We start from the raw sequence: 24,577 nt of genomic DNA, 5'->3' as shown, positions 1-24,577 counted from the left end.
CTGGAGAAAGAAAGTTGATTGGTTCTTTTGATATGTAGGTGCTTCTCATGTCCAATAAATGAACAGTGCACTCCCATTATAACGAAATGCTCGGGACCGGCAGTTTTCTTTCGTTATAACTGAACGAATACAATGTATAACGAAAACAAGGAAGCCGCGTATATATATCATATCCTGTTTGCTGAATACTCATCATACACTGGAAAGCTATGTGAAATGTGATGGGATAACTGTATTACAATAATAAACGCAAGTTCCCCTCAGAAACTGTGCATGACACTATGAGCGAGCTCACAGTGGTGTGAAGCATTCACCCATGCAGATACGCTATATGCTTGTTCCGCTGCGTATTTTCGACAGCAATTCGCATTTCGTTATAATGGAGCACATTACTTTTGTTTTTCTTTGTCTGTGGCGCTCGCAAAAGACTTTGTTATAACAGAATTTCGCTATAACTGTGTTCGTTATAAGCAAATTTTGTACCATAGACCTTAATGGTGATAATTTTGGGACCAGAACTTTAATGGTGATAATTTTGTGACCAGAAGATTTACTTCGTTATAACAAAATTTCGTAATAACCGTGTTCGTTGTAACGGAAGTGCACAGTACTAGTTTCAGGAGATATCTGAGGGTAGAGGTGGGGGGGGGGGGGGGTAGTTGTAGATGTGAAGGCAGAATATGTGAGGCAAAATACTGTGAAAATTCTAACTGACAAGATTTACCTTGCAAGTCACCTCTTTTTGTTCATTAACACAGAATCAGCTGTATGATTGTATAAGCTTGCATGACATTGACTTTGCTGAAATTGTAACTCTTTAATTAACCCTAACTGCACTGGGGGGGGGGGGGCCTGGAGGCCCCCCCCCCCCCATACTTTTGGCGATTGCATCACGACCGCTAGGAATTTTGGATTTTCGCTTCATGACTTTTTCCCCTGAAGTCTTGCGCACGTTTTGATGTCACATTTGTCCATATCGGACTTACCTAGGGGGTGTTATGGGCCAATTAGTATGCGCATGTCATTAAAACGGCTAATCGCTGCATATATTTGTGTACAGTTACATACTGTCAATAGACCATGGCTTGCATTACTTTATAAATTTTGCTCAGGAATTGGTTTTCCACTTGGTTCATGCTTCTATATTGTTCTGAAATAAATTGGGCAAAGTTTAGAAACATTGATATACATAAGGAATATAGAACAATAGAAAACATAAGAAATAATTTTTTTTTTCTCTGATTTATTTCACATTTGGGAAGCATTATTTTTCATTATTACACAGTTTTCATGTAATTTTGTACTTGTTTAGGCTGAAATTATGAAAATATCCCCCAAATGCATAAAATAGGCATTATGAATAATTAATTAGCTAATTATGCATAATAATAAATAATAATAAATAAATTACACCATCAGATTCAGCATGCGAAGATCTATCAGCATGCAAATTTTCAAGTTCATCGGACATTGCATTCCGAGATCAATGGGGGGGCCTCCGAGCCCCCCCCCCCCCCCCCAGTATTTTCATGGAGCCAAATAGCCCAGTACAGTAAGGGTTAAGTTGTATGATCTTTTTACTTCCTTCCCTGTACACCATAATGACAAAGAAGTTTTGAATAAGTTAAAAGTCAATTTTAGCCAAGTTAATTTTGTATGTGAATTGATATTCTAACAGGCTAAAACATATAAACAGCTACATAAACATCCGTTCTGAATAACATGGTTTTAATAGATGTGTTGAACCAATGCAGTTTTGTCCTTTGTGAAAACCTGAGAAACAAGCAATCATCGATTTGTAATGCATGATTTGAATGAATTCTGCATTGGCATTGACATATCCACACTGCATTTCTCATGTTTAGGGGCTGAGGGATCATCAGCACAAAGACCTGAGAAAGTTTTTTGACATATTCAAAATGTCACACTTTTAGCATTTTTTTTTTTTGCTGTGTTTCCACATCATTTTTCTGCATCAAACCAGCATGGCACTGAAATGGGGTAGGAATGCATGAGAAACACATTTATTTCAAAAATTGATAAATGAACCGACATCAAAATGAAAAGCTTTAGTGCAACCCAGTTATAACAAAAGAAAAAAAAAAAAGAATATTCTGCATTTTGTTGAACATGCCTTCATCATCTTTCTGTGTTTTCCATCAAATTCCAGCTTTGCTTTGAGAACTTCCCTTTCCTTTCCTTTCCTTTTGAGAAACTTTCCTTTCCAGAGACTTGATGGCTTCCTCCTGTTCTTTAGCTTCTTTTCCTTTCAGAATTTACAAACGTGTATCTGTAATTTTCTCCTTTTTTTTTTCTCCTTCAGTTCAGATGTTGTCTGCACTGATTATCATATCATGGGCTTGGCCATGTCCAATGACTCTGACGTCTTTAGTTGTCCTCGGTGCATTGATTGACTCACCTGAAAGCAGAGTCATGCCTTTAGTGACAGTTCTCATTTTCAGACAGGGAACTCTTTACCTAGCCATGAGCTGGGTAAAGGGATGCTTTAACGAGTTTAGTGAAGACTGTGATATTTGTGTGGTACAAATATGCTAGAAATACATGATCTGACTCAGGAACTGTTTAGGGGTTTGGTGGCATCGTTTATTGAGTGTCATGTTGTATGGTGTCCTTCAATCACACCGTATACAATCAAGTGGTAGTATGTACATGAATGGTAGCTTTGAGTACACAATCAGTGTCTAAAGACTTTCGCTATTGAAGGGCAGACCATTGTCGGCGCGAACTTTTTCGGGCACATGGAAGAGGGAAAAGATCCGATCGAGCGCTGGAATCACTGCTTGGCTAGAGGTGGAAGTGACTATTTCGACTACTGGAAACCTGCTGTAGTCGTCAATGTCCAGTAAGAGATAGCCACCAGATGGAATGTCGCAAAAATTGATGCTAACTTCATGCCACGGTTTCGCAAGAAGCTCTGACATGATCAATGGCTCATGATGAGTATGTACTGTGCGTTCTCGGAGGCATGTCGGTATCACAATTCAATGATCGTGTAGAATGACTGTATATCTATAGCACTATTCGTCCCATTGGTGCTTTATAGTAGTGTTTTTGTAGCTGGATGGGATGTTGATCTATCACTATGAGCAAATCCTGCATGGCCATCTCTTTCTCTTGGTTTTTGTAGATGTTCGATTTGCAAATGTTCAGTCTTGTTGAGTCCTTTTACAAACTTTCTGCTTTACCGTTGTCTTATGTGATCTCCTGATAAACAAATCCTTCCTCTCTGGCAAAGTTTTCAAACTCACTGGAATAGACAGGTGGTCCATAGATACTCTCCACTCTGATTAGTATCCCATGAGGAGCAAATGTCTTCTTCAGTTTGCTTTTCATGGCCTTAGGAGCAATGAATAGTTTTATCTTGACTTTAGGGCAACCTGTCCTTTGATTGTATCTATGGCAACAATGTTGTAATGCCCATCTGGGTATGGTCCTCTTAAGTCTATGGAGACAACAGCCCAGGGTTTTATGGTGTTGGTGTCATTTTGATTGGCTGCTCTGTGTGCTGTTTGGTTGTGGCTTGACATTTGTAGCATTGGCCAACCAGTATCTCTGTCAGCTTGTTCATTTCAGGGAACCAATATTTCTCTCTTAGGACCTGTTATGTCTTAATAATGCCGAGGTGTCCCATTTTGTGGGAGGTGTGGATGACTTTTCATTGCAAAGTGCTTGGTGTCATCACAATGCATTTCAGTTTGTTTCAAATGTCCTCTCTGATATACTTCTTCTGTCTTGTGGGATAGAATGGTGTGATGCCTATATCTTTCCTGATATCTGCCCAGTCATTTTGCAAGATTCTCTGTTTCACTTTGTTCAGCTGCAGGTCTTGCTTTCCAATCCAATCACTGTTCTTTTTCTTAAATTTACTCTTACTCTAAATTCACCTTGCTCTTCCTCAAGGTGAAATTAAAACAATTCTACTTCTCCAAAATCACAATACGTGTAAAAGAAACTACTTAATCTGAAAATATTATACCTGATATTTTTATTCTGTAATTTTCTCCAGAAGAGTGATTTGCTTGCCCGCAAACGACTATGTGATGTCATCACAAGTGCAGCAGTCTTCTATGAAATACTCCCTGATTAAATCTTTTCTCTGGTTTTTGTAGGCAAAAAACCTTATCTATGAATTTACACTACAAAAATCCCTTTTACATTTTGTGCATGCACCGTAGGAAAATGTTCAATTCGGAAAATCTTAATCTGCCATAATAACTTACAAAAATTGGATTTACTTAGTCACCTATTTCATCTTGTCAATTTTACATTTCCCCACACATTCCCCGCTTATGGTGGTTTACACCACGGAAACAACTCCTGATAAATGATTCTTAAGCGTTAATACCTGCGTATTAGTTAACTGGGGAGGCCTGTTATCACTGATCATGACAACCTAGCTGAGTTTGAATGCACCCCTTTGTTGCTCCTTGCAGACCTCCTTAGTACTTTGTCCGTTGCAAGTGGTGCATCACCCATATCTGGCAGATGCTGGAAAATGCAAAGTTTGTTGACCTCAGAGTCACTTAGTTTAAGTCCGTACTCCACCTGGTCCTGGACCTCATCGCATTCTTTGTCATGTCCCCACTCTGCTTCGGTGTTTTCACAGGGATGATCAATAATTGCTGCCTCACCCAGTTGGCATCTTCCCTGCGCACAGGCCATATTTCATACACATCCTCCTCCTTGTTCTTGCCCATGACTATGAATGGCAAATGGTAGAACTTATTCATGAGCTTCTGTTGGTCTTTGAAGTCGAATCGGCACAGTGGGACTCTGACCAATGGGAATGGTCAGGGTTGACATCCTTGATTGATGATGCCACTCCTCTTCCTCTGCTACCTTCCTTAGTTGGTTCAACACTACTGTGTGTACCCTCTTCAGTAATTTGGCTTAGGTCCTAGAATAACCCTCATTCCAATCTCTGTCAGTGTTCAAGATCAGTCGGTCCATTGGAAGGACTGGCTCCCTTACAAATATCAGCAGATACAGAGTGATTCCTGTTACTTAACACATTCCTGAGCAGAGCGTCCAATTGAAGCGTTCCACCTGACCATTCCTGGAAAGATGATAGGGTGTCGTTCTGGATTTCTTTTCTCCATACAGCTGACAGATCTCTTTGACCAATGTGCTCTCGAAATTCCTCCCTTGATCCGAGCAGATCCTAGGTGGGAGTCTGTAGCTAGCAAACCAGTTGCTCACGAAGGGCAGCAGCCACCACCTACGCTGTCTGGTCTGTCAGGTGTCTCAAAGGGGGCCTAATAGTTGGCACAGGTGTTTTTGATGTCACACAGCAAAAAAACAGCCCTTCACATGCGCTTTTACCTGATGGTGCATACCTGGCCAAAAACATCACTTTTGAAGAATGCTGGTTGTCCTTCCTACACCCTGATGACACCATTCGTCATGTACCTCCTCGAGCATCATCTTCTGCAGGTGCAATGGGACCAACGGCTGCCCCTCTTTCCCGGAGATGACTTCCCAGTACAGGACTCTTATGTTGAGTTATCCGAGGCCACTCCCTAAGCCGACTCTTTAGTCCTGAAATATCCTGTCTGTAGTCATCTCCAGGTTGCCATGCTCTCTTAGACAATTCCTTCACCTCCCTCAATGCAGGATGTGCATGTTGGGCCTCCGCTATTTCTGCATGAATGAAGGATGGCAGTACACTCAGCCAAATTCCTTGGAGTGTTGGAGTGTAGGGGCTGATGTAACTCCTTTCCTTCTGCCCACCTCCCGTCCAACAGCAAGACACACACCCACTTCTCGTATTGCCGCTTTAGTGTCCTGTCGTCATTTGCTGGATTACGAGTTCACATACTGAGAGCATCTGTGTGCTTCCTGCCAGTACAGTGTTTGATTTCCAGATAATAAGGTGCAATTTGTGAGACCCACATCATCTCTCTTGCTCAAGCTTTGCTGTCTTCAAGTGGGCCAGTGGGTTGTGATCAGTGTAAACCATACACTGAGACCCAAGCATTAAAAGACCAAACTTCACCATCACTGCCTTCTTGAGCCCAAGCAGCTCAACCTTAAAACTTTGCAAATCCAGATGATTCTCTGCCCCATGCAGGATGCAGCTTGCATATGAAATAGGATGCACTTCCCATCATCATCAGCTTGGAAAAGGCATGCTGCTAGATCACCATAGGAGGCATAATCCACCTCTATAACAAAGGGGCGATCAAACTGAGGGTAGGCCAGAACAGGCATCTGAGCGAGAGTAGTTTTCAGTGCAACAAAAGCTTCCTGTTGCTCTGAACCCCACTGAAATTTCTTCCCAGCTGCACTCATCTTACCTCCAGTGACATTATGCAGTGGTGCGGCAATATGTAAGAACTGCAGCATGGGTGACTTAATTGATGAACCGTTGGAATGTGTTCGCTGCATTTCGCAGTCCTAAAGGCATGCGGATGAACTCGAAAAGACCGAACGAAGTCGTGATCACGATCTTCTTTATGTCAGATGGTTCAAGCAGTATCTGGTGATATGCACGAATAAGGTCAATTTTTGAGAAAACTGTCTTACTGTGTAGTGTCGACGTGAAATCATGAATGTGGGTGATCGGGTAGCAACAGGAACAGTGATGTTGTTGAGGGCCTGATAATTCCCACACAGTCATCAATCCCCCTCCGTGCGTTTCGGGACCATGTGGAGAGGTGACAACCAGTTGCTCTCGGATGGGCGTATGATGCCGAGGTCGAGCATGTGGTCAAACTCCGCTCGTGCGATTGCGAGTTTGTCGGCAGCGAGGCGTCGTGGGTGCGCGACCACCAGCTGACCTTTGGTCGTAATGTGGTGTGTGGTCAAGTGTCGAACAGGTGCGTCGGGGTCTGCTAAGTTTGTCCGTGTAATGGATGTATACTCCGTGAGGAGGTTGGTGAAATGGCGGTCAGCTTTGGGCTTCGCAAGGAATAGTCAGGGAGATAGGACGGCGGAGGCAATGCCATCGATACTCATTGTTGTCGATGGATCAACGAGCTTGCGACGTTGTATGTCCACGAGTAGACCAAAGTGACGAAGAAAATCAGCACCCTGTATTGGGGATGAAATGTCGGCAATCACGAGAACCCACTTGAAACATCGCCGTAATCCAACATTAAGAGTTAATGATTTCTCCCCAAAGGTCGCAATGGGGCTGGCATTCACCGCACAGAGCTGGGGACCGGGACGGGGTTAAAGTCCCTCCGTACGAGTGGATGGTGTAACTGACACTTCTGCCCCCGTGTTGACTAGGAACTGACACCCTCTGCGGCCATCGATGATATAAAATAAGCGACAGTCCAATGTCATGCTAACCAAATGCGTCGCTCCTATTCTCTGGCGTTCGCGTTTCCCAGAGTTGTCGAAGACGTCGCACCAGTTTCATATCAATGTCACAAGTTCAAGCGATCGGGTGGTTTTGCTGATTCTCCCACTCCTGACACCATGCTGTATTGTGATATTTGTGTTCATGCTGGACTCATGAAGGTATGCCGAGGCAATAATCTTGCAGCTCACTTTGCTGGCTTTTTCAACAGGTAGCCATCTTCGCAGTCTGTAGTCTTGTTTCAGACTCTACATCTGGGCCCCATTTCATAAAAAGTTGATATGATAGCAACTCTTTCTGGAATGGCAATTGTCATAGTAACGACAAGAATCCAGCTTCCTGATTGGCTGTTGCTATTGGAAGTTGCCATTCCAGCAAGAGTTGCCATCCTAACATCTTTTATGAAATGGGGCCCTGCTAGTCTTGTTTCAGACTCTAAATTTGTATCTCATATCAACACAGTCTGGTCATTGAGCTGGCTGTAATCCTCACAAAGCGATCTGGTGCCAAAGTGCCATTATTGTCTGTGTCATTTTTATCATTTTCTCCTTTGCACTTTTGATATCCACTTCCTCACAAACTTCAGCATAGATGATGTCACTCTTATTGTACTAATATTCTCCTTCTGGAAAACCTTTGACAGTCGATAGCTTCTCCTGAGTCTGTCACAGTTAAGGCTAACTGCTCTTACCATCTTTCCTTTTCCACATCCTTCATTTACTTTGGCTTCTTCTGGCCACTCTGATCTTGGTTTGTGAAGGAAATCAGGTCCATGGCTTTAATCTGATATTTCAGCATCCCAGTCTACACATTCTTCCCCCAGTTTTTGCAGTCCTACGTATATTAGCCTTTTGCATAGGCAGCTGCAAGTCCAGTTGGGTCAAATATGCAAGATACTTGACTCAGGATGCTTTCCATTGTTATTTTGTTAATGTAGGCTGCATCATCCTGTAGTTTTACTTCGTATGAGAAACCCAAATGCTACCATCTCCCTCACAGACACATATGGTTTCTGATCTTGCTTCATGTTTCTCCACAGGAAACGATGATCCTGTTGATCCACCCAGGAATCATTTCTCTGTGGTACATGTTTTAGATGTCAGCACCCCAAACAGGTTGTTGAATAGGTGTGGTCCCTTGATCAGTTAGTCATTCAGTGACTGTCCTTGACAAGTTGCTTAGGATTTGAATAAAATTCTGATTGATGCACTTTTCTTCTCTGGTCTAACAATGGCATGACGAGATATGTATAGGACCTGTGTATAAGGTAAAACGAGGAATGTTCGTGTGCATTTTAATTTTGCGAATTTTGCGAGCGCCAAGATGTGCGAAATTAATATGCACGCGAAAGTTCTTGTCTACACTATATGCATTGAATGCCAGTGGCAATTCGCGAAAATTTCATGCCACGAAAAAGGTCATCGGCTCCAATTCGCGAAAATTTCATGTTTTGCAGTAGCTTCATTTCATTCTCAGATAGCTTCTGGGCAAAGTTCATTTCTACCATTTCCTTTCTTGCTTGTCCGAGGCCTCTGCATGTTTTTGATTTCTTGCCAGTTTCTTTTCTGTTGCATACAAAATCCTATCAGCTTGGTATTTGTTATCTGGAATCACTGTTGGAAAACATTCTGTCTTTCAAAGCCATGTGACTTTTCATAGAAACGTTTATGCTAAACATGAGGTGAGCACAGTTGTAGAGAAAATTCTAAGCTTTGCTGTTATGTAAATCTTATGATATGACTGTGATTATTTTTCTTGCAAATGGCCAGTAGCCATGTAATTGTCCAGGTCTGTGAGGCATGACTTTTGAACACATGTGCACAACCACGACAGAAAATTAGAATTTTCTTGCAAAAACTTTTTGGAACTCCGCTATTCAATCATCATGCAATGCAAGCTATCTGTGAGAAATGGAATCACAAATGAAGCTTTCATTGTAGGGCCTACTGTGGTATTTGGCAATTTATCAATTGGTTTGGACAGGTTTGAGCATTTGAGCAAAATATGCAAACTTGGCATGGCTGAGTCAGGTGTGCGAATGTGGTAAACAAAGAGTTAAAGACATCACATGGCAACCTCTCTCATCAGCATTCAGTAATTCACCCAAACTGATACAAGGCAGTAAAAACAGGATATTCCATGTTGGGACCAAGAAACCATATCTACCTTGGCAATTTGTCAACATTTCAATGTTGATTTACACAGAGAAAAATCATGAATTTGTCAATTTATGAGCTGTCAACTTATGTAAGGATTACTGTGTGGTTGTTTCTGTTTTTAGTGCCAGGACAAAATTGATGAAGAATTGCACAAAGACATGTGTCATCTAAATTAGCAGCATAGCTTTAATATCATGTAATTCCATTATTTACAATTAATATAATGTACACATTTTATCAGAATCAACTATGTAAACATACTCATAATTTGCAAATAAAGGTACACCACATACAAGAGATACATTCTGTATAATGCATCAGTATCTTTCAAAATGGAACAGGTTATGAGCAGTGTGAATTGCAATGGACAGTTTCATGAAGGATTTTACAAACAGTGAACTCAAAGACAAAAACTACATGCTCACAAATACATTTTCAGTCATTTTTCCAAAACATTGCTAACAACTAAATTGATTAAGTGACAAATGCATCACTGAAAATGCTCATTAGCATGCATTTCAAGGTGTTTATTAAAGCACACACATATTCATTATGAATACCCAGTACTAGTGAATTGTCCCAATCATATTTGAAGAGAGGAAATAAATGGAGCGAATGTATTACTATTTATTGTACTCGGCGCAATGTCATGTACTGAAACTTCATGTATCAAGGTGTTCAAATTTTTAACAAAAAAAAAAAAACTGTCATTCAGGATACGTATATAGATGAATCTGACTTCAGAGCACTCTAACTTTTGGCAGCCATTACGGGGGTGAGGGGTCCAAATAAGATTATAAACACTTTCAATGGGTTATGCGATGAGCCAGGTGCATCGCTACATGTATGTCAGTGCATACATTATCTTTTGTTGGGCATACTTGAAGACCCCCAGTTACAAATTACCATAAAAACAGTACCTGTACCAAAACCCAGATTGGTCTATATCTTGCTCTTTCACTTCATTTCCAATCTAATGAATTGGTACAAATGTGTATTTTGTCAGACAAAATGAAGCCATAATCATTGAAATAATGATATAATCAATAATGATAGAAATCATGCTAGTGATCATAACAAACAGCAAAGAGTTTACATTAAGTTTATCAACATGAAGTGTTTGAGCATTGATGAGACACCACCTATCCCTTAAGATTATTAATTTTGTGGAAATAATCTCCTGATACAAAGTACCTGCTGAACAAGGATGCATATTGTCAGTTCCCAGCTATTTTTCATCTGGTAGCCCCTTTACTGATTTGATGCTCATGACGTCACAGTTCTGTGCTTTATGGAGATGCATAAGCACAATCTCTGCATAGATGCCTAATGACATACATGTACATGTTAGTGACCTCTTACATACCAGAGTGAGATGCTCCTTACACAATGTTCACAACCAGTAAATCAACATGCACTGCTGCCAATGTAGTTGGTATAATAACAAGTGCCACAATGAAATAGAATTATGACAATATGGAGTCTGCCTTGACAAAACAATGCATGCGCAGATCACATACTTGGGTATGTAAAGTACTTGCTTTTGTTCTGAAGACAAGTTTCATGCATATTATCTTAATGACCCATAGATCAAACCATCGCATTCAAGCGTTGTAATTCCTCACAGTGATAATACTTGGTGCACTCAGTTCCCAAACCCGATTGAGAATGTAAATTTTTATTGAGATTATCCTAACACTTATTGGCATATTTTCATAGCCCTATTTTGGGCATTTATGCAGAGGTGTGAGAACAGTATAAGTATATATGAAACATTGTGACAAATAAATTGTGTACCACTGCTGTAACAATTGCAGTCACTATGCCCATGGCAAAGCAAATTATAATCAATGAGCATTATAACTTGCTGTCCTAGCTGCTTCTGTGAATTACAATAAATACAAGTTTTCAACAAACCAGGGTCTACCATAGTTTTCTATGAATTATTGTATTTAGCACATTTATTTCTCATCACATTAAACTTATATTCTTTCTGATTCTTAATTTTCTATGCAAATACCTACTGGTTATCACAAAGCATGTGTTTTGTGATTTTTTTTCTGTGTCACCAATAGAGAGCTACTGGTGCAACTTGACTTACTGAATAGATTTACAAGAAGCTCTATACAGCCAGGATCGTACCTATATGACAGGTATTTTCATTGCTAGTCTGGCAGAATAGAAGTGAGAGAAAAAATGCAATCAGTAATAAGATATGCTACCTTAGTTGTGAAGGATGTTACATTGTAAGTGAAAATGTCCATGGGACCAAGTACCAGAACGGAGTGCAAACACTGTGACCAGAATGTGATTATTGAAAGTTGATATGCAAATTGTGTAAAAAGAGTGTACTGAAATCATGTGCATAGAACAGGTGTCAGTTAAACTGAAATGTATATTCAGTTTATAGTTATTCAGTTATTCATTTGTGTCACTGGCTGAAAAGAAGATGAAATTACCCCATGATATTGCTGGATGTGAAGTGTTAGAATATAGACACTTTGTCAATGGCATACTTTCAACCAGAATCCCAGAATATTGTATTGATTACTAATATCACACCACTATCTGCACCTCTTGCACACATACTTTTCTATCATGGCTTTCTACATAGTAATATTGCACTACATCTGACTACAAACTCAGATTCACAGATGATGTCTTTGTCATTAAAAGCCTTAGTTTCTTACTTCACAATGGAGATTGCATGATTGTTGTCATTTTCTTATCTTTTTTTCTTTTATCCTTTCCCTAAATGTGTGGCATTCAGGAAATGATGGGGGGAAAAATCTGTTACAGTGTGAAAAAAAATCATTTCAAATAAAAATGACTTGTGTCATCTGACAAGTACTAATAAAAACAGCTCTCCTTATAAAGACAATGTTGTTCACAATAGCCTTTAGTATAATTCTTGGATGACCAGTTAGCCACTCAGTAATTAAAACAATAATTTCAGTAATCAAAACAATAATGTGAAATTGTGAATAAAATGGTGCCAATGATTCAACACCCAGCCAGTTTAAATACAAATTACTGCCTTATCAAAAGCAAATTTTGTTCCTAATTTTCTGCATGTTTTCATTCTGCCCACAGAAATTTTTATTAACAACCAGTATTCAACAATGCCAGCCTGTCTATCAAAATTTATGAGTACAATATTTATGCATTTGTATAGAGAGAACAAAAGCATGAATGTGCAAGCTTGTGTCAGCATGTCATTCTGTGTTGTATGTGTATGAGTTTGTTTTGAGAATATATTGTGTTTAAGACAGCAGAGTTACAATCACACCTGATACAGCAAAATGCATCATTTATTGCAAGGCACAGACTCGCTGTGCTTGTACTGTTGATAGAGAGAAAGAGACATAGTACTCATATCTGGTTTCAGTCCAGGTACGCCCGTCTGGTCCCACACTCACAGCAGAATTTGGCATTGCTCACTGGATACTTGGTGCCACACTCATGGCAAAACTTTGGCAGCTTGCGGCCATTAATGACATCAGCACTTGTTCTCCGGCTGCTGCTATTTGAGGATGGTCTAGATGAGGGAGGTGTTGGTGTTCGACTGTTGGACAGTGCAAAGTCACTGTTAAAAAACAAAGATGATTCCATAGGTTGGTACAGGAGAAATGAACAAAGCATTGTTGGCAAATGTGTGAACTTCCTTGATGGGGGTAAGGTAATGTAGAGAAAATTGATTTTCATACTAATAAAGTCATTCAATTTGCAAGTTTTCTACAAAGTTCTGCATATCAATTTAAGTGGAAACACTAATCATAAATGCACTGAACATGTACATGACATACTACTGTATTTGAATACACATTACATGCAGTATTAAGAGGAACTTACAAATAGCTAAATGTGACTTTGCATCACAAATCCAACCAAAATTTGTCACATGAGATTTCAAAAAGTCAAATTTGAACAATGGGATTCTACAATTAACAATGGCATATAGCTCATCAAAACGGTATTGTCCTAACTTGCCACAAGATGTGACAGAAAATCAATTATGTATAAATGCTTCTGTCAAGTAAAGGGGCTTTGAATCTACAGGTCTCTTCAAATATGTTGTAGTCACTGTTATCAAAGCTACTGCTTGTGTGTAGAACAAAAAGGGGAATTAAAACTCTGTGGAAGCCAATGTAGAGAGATTTTTAGATTAACTTAGAACACTCATCGACTGCAGCATTCTATTCAAGACTTTACTAAAGTACGTGTACATGTATCAGTGCTACTGCATGCTCTTTTTTCAGATTCTGTACATGTTTCATGCACATGTCCGCAAACCTTATGTAGAAAGCAAAAATAAATAACTGCAGAAAGAAAAATATAGTGAGGCAAAACCTGTTTGAATCTGATTCTGTAATCATACGTATACTTTTTATGTCCACATTTTTTTTTTAAATGTCTATAGAAAGAGGGTAACATTGTCAGGAAATACCCAAAACCTCAATCATCCCAAACAGCCCATTTCAAAGTGTACAAGAAAATCAGCCATTGTTACGTTTTGTGGGTTTTGTGATGAAGGGTTTGACATGGTCACTGCTTAGCTACCTGTCATCTGAGAGAGCCTTCAGTCGATTGTGAGGAAGGGTGTGGTTCTTGGATATTGGTTGAAGCTTCCTCCCTGCTGAACCCCGTCTGGAATCAGGATAATCCTCACTGTAGCCATAGTCATCATAGTCATCATGAGGCTCTGTATATCTGTTATCACCTGAATGGTAATTCCTGCCATTGTATGATGGTTCTTGTCTGATGTAGCACAACAATAAAAGAGAATAAAAGAACTTTTCTTTTAGATTTACTTAGCATTTGTGGGGAAGAAATATTACAAAATATGTGACTGATAAACATTCATCTTCAGTCACTTTAGTGATTTGTGTCACTATAAAAAATTGGAGTGTCTGGAAACTGGATTGTTGCATTTCACCCATAAAGGCATGAAACATGACTGACTGCCCTACTAAACATTGGTCTGTTTTGTCCCCTGGAATTTGAAGCAGCCAAGGTGTTCTTTTTTCTGTTTCTTGCAAACAAATCTTTTAAACTCCGGAAAAAAAAAAAATACTGGCATCAATATTCAAAGCACAAGCACATTCTTCGATCCCAAAGAATTACAAAATTAATACATATATGCTGCTTCCAGACATGCAGTCTTGACCAAATCTTGTATAACTTCAAACTACTTCTCTCTATGATTCTATTTCATCAAACTTAAAGTTATGATCTATATCTTAAAGTTGGACGATCGTCACCCCTAATGGTGCATTATTTCGTAATCTCCCAAACGACCGAAGTTTGTGCATGCAATTGCGCAATGCCAGACTCAGTGCTATATCCATAAACGTGTGGACAATGCTGCCACTGAGACGTGTGCGTGTGTGTGTACGCATCATACACACAAACATTGTGACCGTGAGCTGCGGTGATTGGAGGAGAGAGGCCAGAAGACGTGTGGCTCTTTGGCCTCTCTTCATACGCACACGCACTGAGAGTGTGCGTCCATTCGCAAGCTCTCGTGGCTCGGGCAGCCATTTTGGGTCAGGAGATTTGTAGTCTAAAGTGTTGTTCGCTGACCATTGAGCCAGGGCTATTCTCATTCGGTGTCACTACATTTGGTACAGAATGGGTGAGGCAGCATGTTGCGTTCGTCTGCGTGCCACACAAACTACTCGCCACGATTGTAAGGCTTTAAACTCAGCAGTATGATAGAAGCAGAAAGATTAATAGTGACCATCCCTGGACTTCTCACCTTCTCCCTCTCACAGAGTCTCCACTGGAGCTACGAGACATTGAGTTGGATGTGGCCTTTGGAGATGGTCTCTCCAGGCTTGCACTTCTTGCTTTCGAGCCAGTGTCTGACAAGGAAAAAAGTAGCAACAAACCTCTAGGATATATGGTACGTGCTGTTCTACAAATGACATTAATCTGATTTCTAGACAGCATTATAGCTTAAGATATGCCACTTGTTTACACAAGGGTGGACCTTCCTTTGAAACAATAAAGCCTGTAATCTATGGTGACAACAATCAAAATGATACACATTCCATTTTTCCAGGGGAAAAAATGGTATTGCTAAATCCCACTTGTTTCATGGTGGGCAACTGCATCAGGATAAGATATGCTGACAGGAAACTTTTCTTTCTTTGTCAGCGTTCCAGTGGTGTGACAGTGTATATCATCACATTAAAACTTGCTCTGGTGTTGTTTGATTGAAACAAAACAATTTGTAAGGCAATCTTCACATTTGACAACTTACCAGGTCAAAAGTATGGATTGATATCATATGGTAACACCTTCAACTATCAAAAAGAAAAAAAGCTAATTTCTATCAAAACAAGTTCTTCTTCTCATCTCATGGCTTGTCCCTGGTATATGAGAAGAAGATTGCAAGATGTTCCCAAAGATTGAGATAAAAACTTTGGAATATATTCACTTGAATTGGGCAAAGCTATGAGAAGACTAAGTCAAAATTCTCACAGGATTTGTTTCTGGCGGTGGTCCTGTTTCCTATTCTCATTCCTCCATTCATACGGGACTCCAGGTCTGACATGTCATCACCAGTGCCTCTCTGTGACATGGCTCTACTCTGTGGTGTCCTGCTGGCTGGAGATGCCTGCTTCTTTTTGCTCCCTGGCAATGGAGGCTTGTACTGGAGAAACATGAAAAATTGCAAACAATCAACAAGTGTCTCTGATGCTGCAAACCAAACCAACCAAACCAACCAGTATAATTCACTCATTTTGATATTGTCTATTTAAGACTGAAACTTGTTGAACACACACAATAGTTTCACTCTACAAAACGACTCTGAAAGTATGAATAGCAAACTTGTTATTGATACTCATCCAAATGCTGCACTATAAAGTTGTTTACCCACATTTCTCTCTCATTTTCTTTTTCTTTTTTAACGGGGTGGGGATATTTCAGAAACCTGTACAAATGATCACCTTTGTATTCCTCAAGAATTGAAGGTTTGTATTTGTATACAAACCATACATGATGCAGTATAAAGGAAATTACATAGTGGGAGACATACATGTAGCTAACCCTATGCCATGCAGTAGATTCATGTCTCAGCACAATGCATGCTCCAGCAGGCTACTTCCCCATGGGTGTGCAGTGAGATACAGTCAACTGCACGCACCAATCTGATTAGAAATGGTGGATATAATGGCCAACAATATGCTCCCAACATACTTGTTATGATGCATGGTCAAATATTGGAAAATTTGAGGATGTCCACAACTAAAGTTTATTTCCCTATTGCAAGATATGAATGATCTACACAGCAAACATTTTTATACATCTTCTTTATTCTGCTGGCTATAGCAAAGTGAACAAAATATTTGTACGTACATATAAGCACAGGGATGACCACAATGGATGTGATCACAAGCAGGCAAGGACAGTTTACACTTACCTTTTGACGAAACAACAAAATATTTCATCTCCTTCAAACAGCCCTGTATCTATTAGACAATCCTGCAAGTACCTCAGATGACTGTGTGACATACATGTACAAGCAATATCACTCCACACTTGTAATACAAAGTCTGTTCTCTGAGTCACACATTAACAAGATTCTTTGCAATTATGAACATCTACAAACTCTGTCACTTCTGCAGAGGGTTCTAAGGAGACTTGGGATGACTAAAAAGCTCACTGGCCAAAGGATTACCTGTGTTCTTGCATTGAGCTTATTTTTGTTTGCTGCACTTGGAGTACGCTTGTCCATCCGCTTGTTTTTCTCTTTGCAAAAGGCTATATGCCTCTCAGCTGCAGTTTCACTGAAGTGCCTTTCACATGATGGACATTGCACATAATCTGGGTATCATTAAAACAAGTGAAAACATTGATGTACAAAGGTGTTCATAAAACAAAACAGCAAAAATGTCAATCACTGCTACTCACATATCAGTATCATTGAAGAAAAAAAAAATCATACTCTTGGATGGATTGTCATTACATCACTTTCCTTGTTTCTTAAAAAATTAACAGTGACACAAGTACACCATGTAAGATCTAATATCATAGAGTAATATTTTTTTTTTTCTTTTTTGCACCTGCATAAATCCACTGGTACATGGTAGGAGTTGCCTACCAAATAAGTCTCAATCGACAATGTCTTTCACAAACAGAACTGGGCCCTGATGCATAAAAGTTGACATCAAACATACTGTAAGTCAGAATGTCTAACATAAGTCTCTAAATACTCAATTCACATTGGTTAACACCTGACTTACATTTTATTTTCTGACTTATCTTTAATGGCATCATCGATGTAACGTGGCATAGCAGATCATTTAACACTTGCTAACAAAGCTAATCACAAGAGAAAAATCACACTGAATATTCTTCATCCCCAAGTATTTCATTGACAGTACACAAAAGATAAATAAGTAAACCTGGAGGTGACTGAAAATGAGAAAGTTATTTTACGTTGAGGGGTGACACGACATTTGCTCCTGCGACAATTGCTTCAGTGTTATTCCCTCCAAGGACTTGGGGTTATGGTTTAGGGTTTTAGGTTGAGTTTGATGTGAGGATTAGGGTTAGGGTTATGTTTGTGGGTAGAATTTATGTTTGGCTTACACTGTAGCATGCAGATATTTCATGGGAGCAATTGTCACAGGAGCAAACATACTGTATTTATAATGGAACCATGTTGAGGCAGCTGCGTGAGTGAACATTTCTATCACATAGATGCAGAAGTGCTCACCTGGGTTAACTCTCTTTTGTGATGGGGGTGGGGGTAGAGGCGCTCCTGTCTTGATGGCATGGGATACACCCTTTGCTGATCGCATGGCGTCAATGAAATCTTCATGCTTCCTCCGCCAGTTGTTCTTTTTCTATGACACCAAATATCAAACATGGCAGTGTATATACTCATGCAACATCACAACTCAATCTGGATGGTATCATTCACATCAGACTTTATCATTTCTACCTGAAGAAGACTCCTTAATGCCTTCAGAATGTATTCATATTATGATGAAATGAAGTATTCTACATAATATATGTGTAACATTAAGTCTTATGGCTAGAATATGATTTAAAAGTTTGACATCTCTCATATTCTCCACAATAACAACTATTTCTATTCATACTTCTTTTGGGGAAGGGAGGGAAAGCGAGCTCAACCACAACTAGCTTCTTTCTGCAAGCCATTAAAAAAGAATAGTTCCTTATAAATTAGCAATTATGGCTTAAATTTGGCTAGACATATCATAAAATCACTCTCTGTTTCACATTATCCATGATGGAAAGGCTGCAGATGCTCTCCCAGCATTTACAGTAGCATCTAGTTTGATAAGAAGAGTGACAAGTTTACAAGCTTCCAGTATTTTTTAGCCATAAATATCCATCCAGACAAGCTAAGGGATGATCATATTTGCAAAAATCCAAATTTACTTCGCCTTGACTGATTCCTTCCTTTTGTTTGTAGAACATAGCTCAAGAGGAAAACATGTCACAATCCTCTGTCATAAAACTGTACATAATTTGAAATGTGACATTGTTTGTACTATAGTAACACAGAGTGCACTGTAGTCATCACTGTGCAATCGCACAGAGCTTATACTGACAATTCTGGAATGAACCGGTGGTACATACTGATGGTGGCAGCTTCACTTCAGCACGAGGAACAGAGTTGATGTCGGTGCCTTCAGCTCGTTGCTTGGAAGAGTTAAACACTTTGCGCTTCTTGTTCTGACTCTTCTCACAGATCCTCTCATGACGAGCCTTAGAGGTTAAAAAGAAAGAGTGCCATTCTATATGATCCACTACGAGCTTCTTTGAACTATTCTAATGGCTAAGAAATGACTGTTTCATGAATCACTATAAAATGATGATTTGGGATAGATGTGGATAGTATATATATACACAGTACTCTTCAGAGTCTCGACACCTGACAGCCTACAGATGAGGTGAAAACGGTATATCAAAATATAGTGTATGTACATGTACACTGTAGTGTGAGCTTTCAATGAAATCCGAATAGCTCGTGCAAAGTGAGTGCAACATAGTCCTAATCAAAAGTAATTCTATTCTTCATGAAAATGAAAGACAGCTACGTGAATATGTCATCACCATCATTAATGTTTCCTCATGTCAGGCAAATATAGAAGTTTGAGCATCGATAACCAACACCACATTTCTCTTAACAGCACCTGTAAGAGAATGATTGCAGTTACACGTATGTAAACATGTACACTGTATTAACATACACAATATCACATAAACAAGAAAAATGAAAATTATACTTATCAATCACCCGAGTCAATGTTCCACAGGTTAAAAAAAATCTGGTTGATTGTGATGCAGTATCTTGGAATTTGAGTTCACTGTAGTATTCGTGAAGGTCAACTGCCCAACTTATCAAAGTTAATGTACAGTGTAGATTTACACAAAATTTGTTACAGAGTACATGATAGCTGATGAGTATCCCTTCAAGCAGTTACTGCAGAAAATTACAATGAGACAACATGGTAACTAAACACTAAACATAAACTTCATACTTATCACAATGTTAAGCACACACGTTTGATGTGATCTCTTACCAGGGAGTCTGGCAGAAATGTTCTCCCACAAATGTTGCATGGTGTCATGTCATATGATGTATCTGCAGGCATGAAAAATAGGATACTGTACTTTATTTGTTAAAAATGGCAAGATCTGCTATCACTGCAGGCCACTGTCATTGCACTATGCAATCAGGCTGCAATTAACCTACATTGCGGGTTCTTGAGAACTGAAAATCACAAGGAATATAATTTCAGATGAAATCAGGTTTAAAAAAAAGACAAAGTGAGTATCACTTCACATACATGCATCATGTTCAATATAATACAATGTGGAATGTCAATCAATCGATATTGTAAACAGTATATTTGTTTTCTTCAACAACTGCTTGTTTTCTAATAACTGCTGAGTACCCTATTACATCTGGTGTGTCAATCAGTAACACACAGGATGCACTCTTTGTAAGTAAAGTTGTTTGCACACATGTTAATATGTTGACAATGTCCACAAGTTTAAATCAAGGTGTGTATCATGGGACAAGGTTGGTCTACAAGTTTATGTTATGTAAATTTCGGCTGATGATAGACAAAACATTGGACTACAAAATTATGCCAAAAACAGAAATTAAATGGTTTTTGACCGATTTTGATGATCTGACTTCAAACTTGATTTTCTTAGCAGTACGAAATCAGACTCAACTTTCAAATTCTCAGTTTTAATTAAGGCCGCCTTTAATTATTTCAAAGTGAAAATAGGAAATGAAAAACTTATTGGTTCAACACCAAATTTCTGCAGCTACAACTGTAGGTCTCTGGTAGTTATAGCTATGGGTGTAATATGGGTAACTATAGGTGATCATGTGCGCAAAGATATGATTCAAAGTTTGCCAAGGTGCCAAAATTACCACTCACCAGTCCCGTGCTTACTGGTACTCCTTTTTTTTATATACATAACTAGACTCTGTCCACATTAAAACTATTATCAATGCTGAAGACACATTAGACAAGATAAAATCATAGAGTCATGAATTACAAACTTTTTTCATTCACGGACAGTCACATGTGATTTTATCTTTTTTTACGACTGAACATCCACCCTGCACTGCTTCATACATCATGTATCTTGACTGTCCCCAAGCTACAAGTGTACAGGGTCAATATGATGGGGGCAATGGGGGCTTGGGCCCAAGTTGGGGCGAGCTTAACTGCGACCAGCAGCCCCATTCGCACAGCGTAATGGGGCTGCGCACTGTAGCATTCACGATCATGACAAGCGAGTATCATGGATAAATGTTAACTTAAAATCAAACAATTCTTTCAATTTGAAGACTCACCAGTAAAGTTGAAGTATTGACAACAGGCTTCAGGCAACGTTTGGTTCTGCTAATAGTCCCTTTCTGTTCGAATTGATGTCTTAATGTGACTCGGTCAATAGGAACCTGGGAGAGCTACATTGAATTGACAGCCAGCGCATGCGCACACAAACGTATCTTAATCCGGTCATGGATTTCATGTGATGCGTGCGCATGCGCTGGCCGTCAATTCAGCGTATTTCTCCCAGGTTCATCTCGACCGAGTCACATTAAGTCATCAATTTGAACAGAAAGGGACCATTGGCAGAATCAAACGTTACCCGAAGCCTGTTGTCAATACTTCAACTTTACTGGTAAGTCTTCACATTGAAAAAATTGTTCAATTTTTAAGTTGATATTTATCCGCGATATTCGCTTGTCATGATCATGAATGCTCAATGCGCAGCTCCATTACGCTATTCGTATGGGGCTGCTGGTCGTAGTTAGGGCTAGCTTTGACCGAAAGATCGGTCTGTATCTGTCCGTCGGGGAATGTTCCGCGGAGACTGCGTCTGGCTTCACGGATCCCCTCCGTATACAGACCGAAGTCAATGATTGCGGCTCCTGTGTGGAGCAGTCGCGCACAGATCAAACGTTACGATAAACCAAATTTCAGACAGCTTTTTTACATTCAAACAAGTTTGACATGACATGACACATTATGCAGCAATATTTGGGATAAATTTCTCAATTGTGCAATCGAAATACTCACATAAACTCGGTTATAACGCAGACATTTTATCGATATCGCAACATAGCCGTTCGCAAGCTGGAAGTCGCCATTTTGAATCTGTAAGCAATCACATGCGAGGTACGTGTTTTAGTAAAACAAACACGTAGAAACTACCTCGCATGTGATTGGCTAATAGATTCTTAGTGTATGTTTCTGCAGTTTGAACGTGACGACGTGACAGGCTGTGTTTTACGTTGAAAATTCTACTAAAATTTTGGATTATTCATTTATCTGGTGAGTTTAATGTATTCTTAAAAAGCTAATTTCACTATACAAGCTTAAATTTGCCAACCTAGGGCCGTGAATTAGACGCAATCGAGAAGGGTGAGGTACAATAGTGTACCTCACCCAATTGTCCAGCCAATCGGCCAGCGCATGCGCACGCATCACATGAAATCCATGACCGGATTAAGATACGTTTGTGTGCGCATGCGCTGGCTGTCAATTCAGCGTATTTCTCCCAGGTTCATCTCGACCGAGTCACATTAAGTCATCAATTTGAACAGAAAGGGACCATTGGCAGAATCAAACGTTACCCGAAGCCTGTTGTCAATACTTCAACTTTACTGGTAAGTCTTCACATTGAAAAAATTGTTCAATTTTTAAGTTGATATTTATCCGCGATATTCGCTTGTCATGATCATGAATGCTCAATGCGCAGCTCCATTACGCTATTCGTATGGGGCTGCTGGTCGTAGTTAGGGCTAGCTTTGACCGAAAGATCGGTCTGTATCTGTCCGTCGGGGAATGTTCCGCGGAGACTGCGTCTGGCTTCACGGATCCCCTCCGTATACAGACCGAAGTCAATGATTGCGGCTCCTGTGTGGAGCAGTCGCGCACAGATCAAACGTTACGATAAACCAAATTTCAGACAGCTTTTTTACATTCAAACAAGTTTGACATGACATGACACATTATGCAGCAATATTTGGGATAAATTTCTCAATTGTGCAATCGAAATACTCACATAAACTCGGTTATAACGCAGACATTTTATCGATATCGCAACATAGCCGTTCGCAAGCTGGAAGTCGCCATTTTGAATCTGTAAGCAATCACATGCGAGGTACGTGTTTTAGTAAAACAAACACGTAGAAACTACCTCGCATGTGATTGGCTAATAGATTCTTAGTGTATGTTTCTGCAGTTTGAACGTGACGACGTGACAGGCTGTGTTTTACGTTGAAAATTCTACTAAAATTTTGGATTATTCATTTATCTGGTGAGTTTAATGTATTCTTAAAAAGCTAATTTCACTATACAAGCTTAAATTTGCCAACCTAGGGCCGTGAATTAGACGCAATCGAGAAGGGTGAGGTACAATAGTGTACCTCACCCAATTGTCCATAGAGACAGTGGTTAAGAACATCCACACAGCAATGGGTACTGCAACCTTCCGTCTGTCTACGGAGGACAGCGTTAATGGCAAAATATAAAAAGAGTCCTCCGGACAGACGGATCTTTCTGTCTAGGGCTAGCTCTGCTACTTGAAACCAGACATCGCGCATATGCGCGCATGCACACATTCGATGACCACAGCTGGAAGCTATCAATTATACTCCACAGTCATTTTCCCCTCCAATTCTTGTTCCCGGACCCGACTTAGCTTGCTTCACAGGGACAAGGCCACGGAAAGGGGACAAGTCCCAGGTTCACATTTTGACATTTTTGTGTTACGCCTTTACTCAGTAGTTTTCGGGGAGAAAGTCCCATTTATAAGTCTATAGGGCCATAGTGCAGGACTTTCACTGCATCGCTGGGACTAATGTGAACGCGGGGACTGCTGATGGACAAAGTATGTATAACCTTGGAGAAATACTTATAGACAGGTGAATAAAATTGAGCAATTTCTCAGGGCGACCCCCCCCCCCCCAAAAAAAAAAAAACACTGACAGAGCAATGAATATATGGGACTACACACCAGGGCTCTGATCATAATGCCCCCTTCCCTTGTTTACAATCTCACCACGCCCCAAAGCCATTGATTATGCTATTATTTAGCAATATTCTGTCAAAGTCGGACTTCAAACCACAAGTGTCATTATGTATACCTGTATAGAAAGTCAACTTACCCGCATATTCAGGTATGTCGTCCATTTCTGTCCCTTCGGCTTCGCGTTATCACGCTCCGACTGTTCATCCGAGCGAACGCAGTGTATCGATTTTGTTGATGGCAACCTATTTGTACGCAACGCACGAACAGTTCGCAAGAGGACGCTATTCAAGTGTGATGCGGCAGTGTGGTTCCTACCCATAGAGCTGCATTTATCTACCACAGTGATCTGATTTTTTTTTTCTTTAATCTGACAGCTGGAAAATGCATCATTTGCATCTTAACACAATCGTTGATATGTGGAATTGGCTGCATTTTTTAATGATAAAACAGAAACTGACGGGGTAAACGACTGCTGCTACGTAGCAATCTTCCAGTATCTTTTTAAAGGTAAAGGTAAATAATTTATCTTGCATGATGTCAC

At 39.8% G+C, this 24,577-nt stretch overlaps 1 protein-coding gene across 1 annotated transcript; it reads right to left on the bottom strand.

The window, feature by feature from the left end:
• Positions 1-10,218: 10,218 nt before the first annotated feature.
• Positions 10,219-24,245, bottom strand: LOC139727839 (zinc finger C2HC domain-containing protein 1A-like). The gene is made up of 9 exons (XM_071638811.1): positions 24,173-24,245; positions 20,055-20,116; positions 19,108-19,236; positions 18,215-18,344; positions 17,174-17,319; positions 15,973-16,144; positions 15,245-15,350; positions 14,047-14,244; positions 10,219-13,072 (listed from the first exon to the last, which is right to left on the bottom strand). Exons 1-9 carry the CDS (start codon positions 24,195-24,197, stop codon positions 12,871-12,873), a joined length of 1,170 nt encoding a protein of 389 aa, XP_071494912.1. The 5' UTR covers positions 24,198-24,245; the 3' UTR covers positions 10,219-12,870.
• Between the last annotated feature and the right edge of the window lie 332 nt (positions 24,246-24,577).

The sequence above is a fragment of the Diadema antillarum genome, unplaced genomic scaffold (assembly GCF_040938485.1).
Source record: "Diadema antillarum isolate AM-2024a unplaced genomic scaffold, OU_Dant_1.0 seq00000156_RagTag, whole genome shotgun sequence".
NCBI classification, from domain to species: Eukaryota; Metazoa; Echinodermata; class Echinoidea; order Diadematoida; family Diadematidae; genus Diadema; species Diadema antillarum.
Note: the sequence above shows the minus strand (reverse complement) of the source record. Positions and strands in the feature narration are given on the sequence as shown.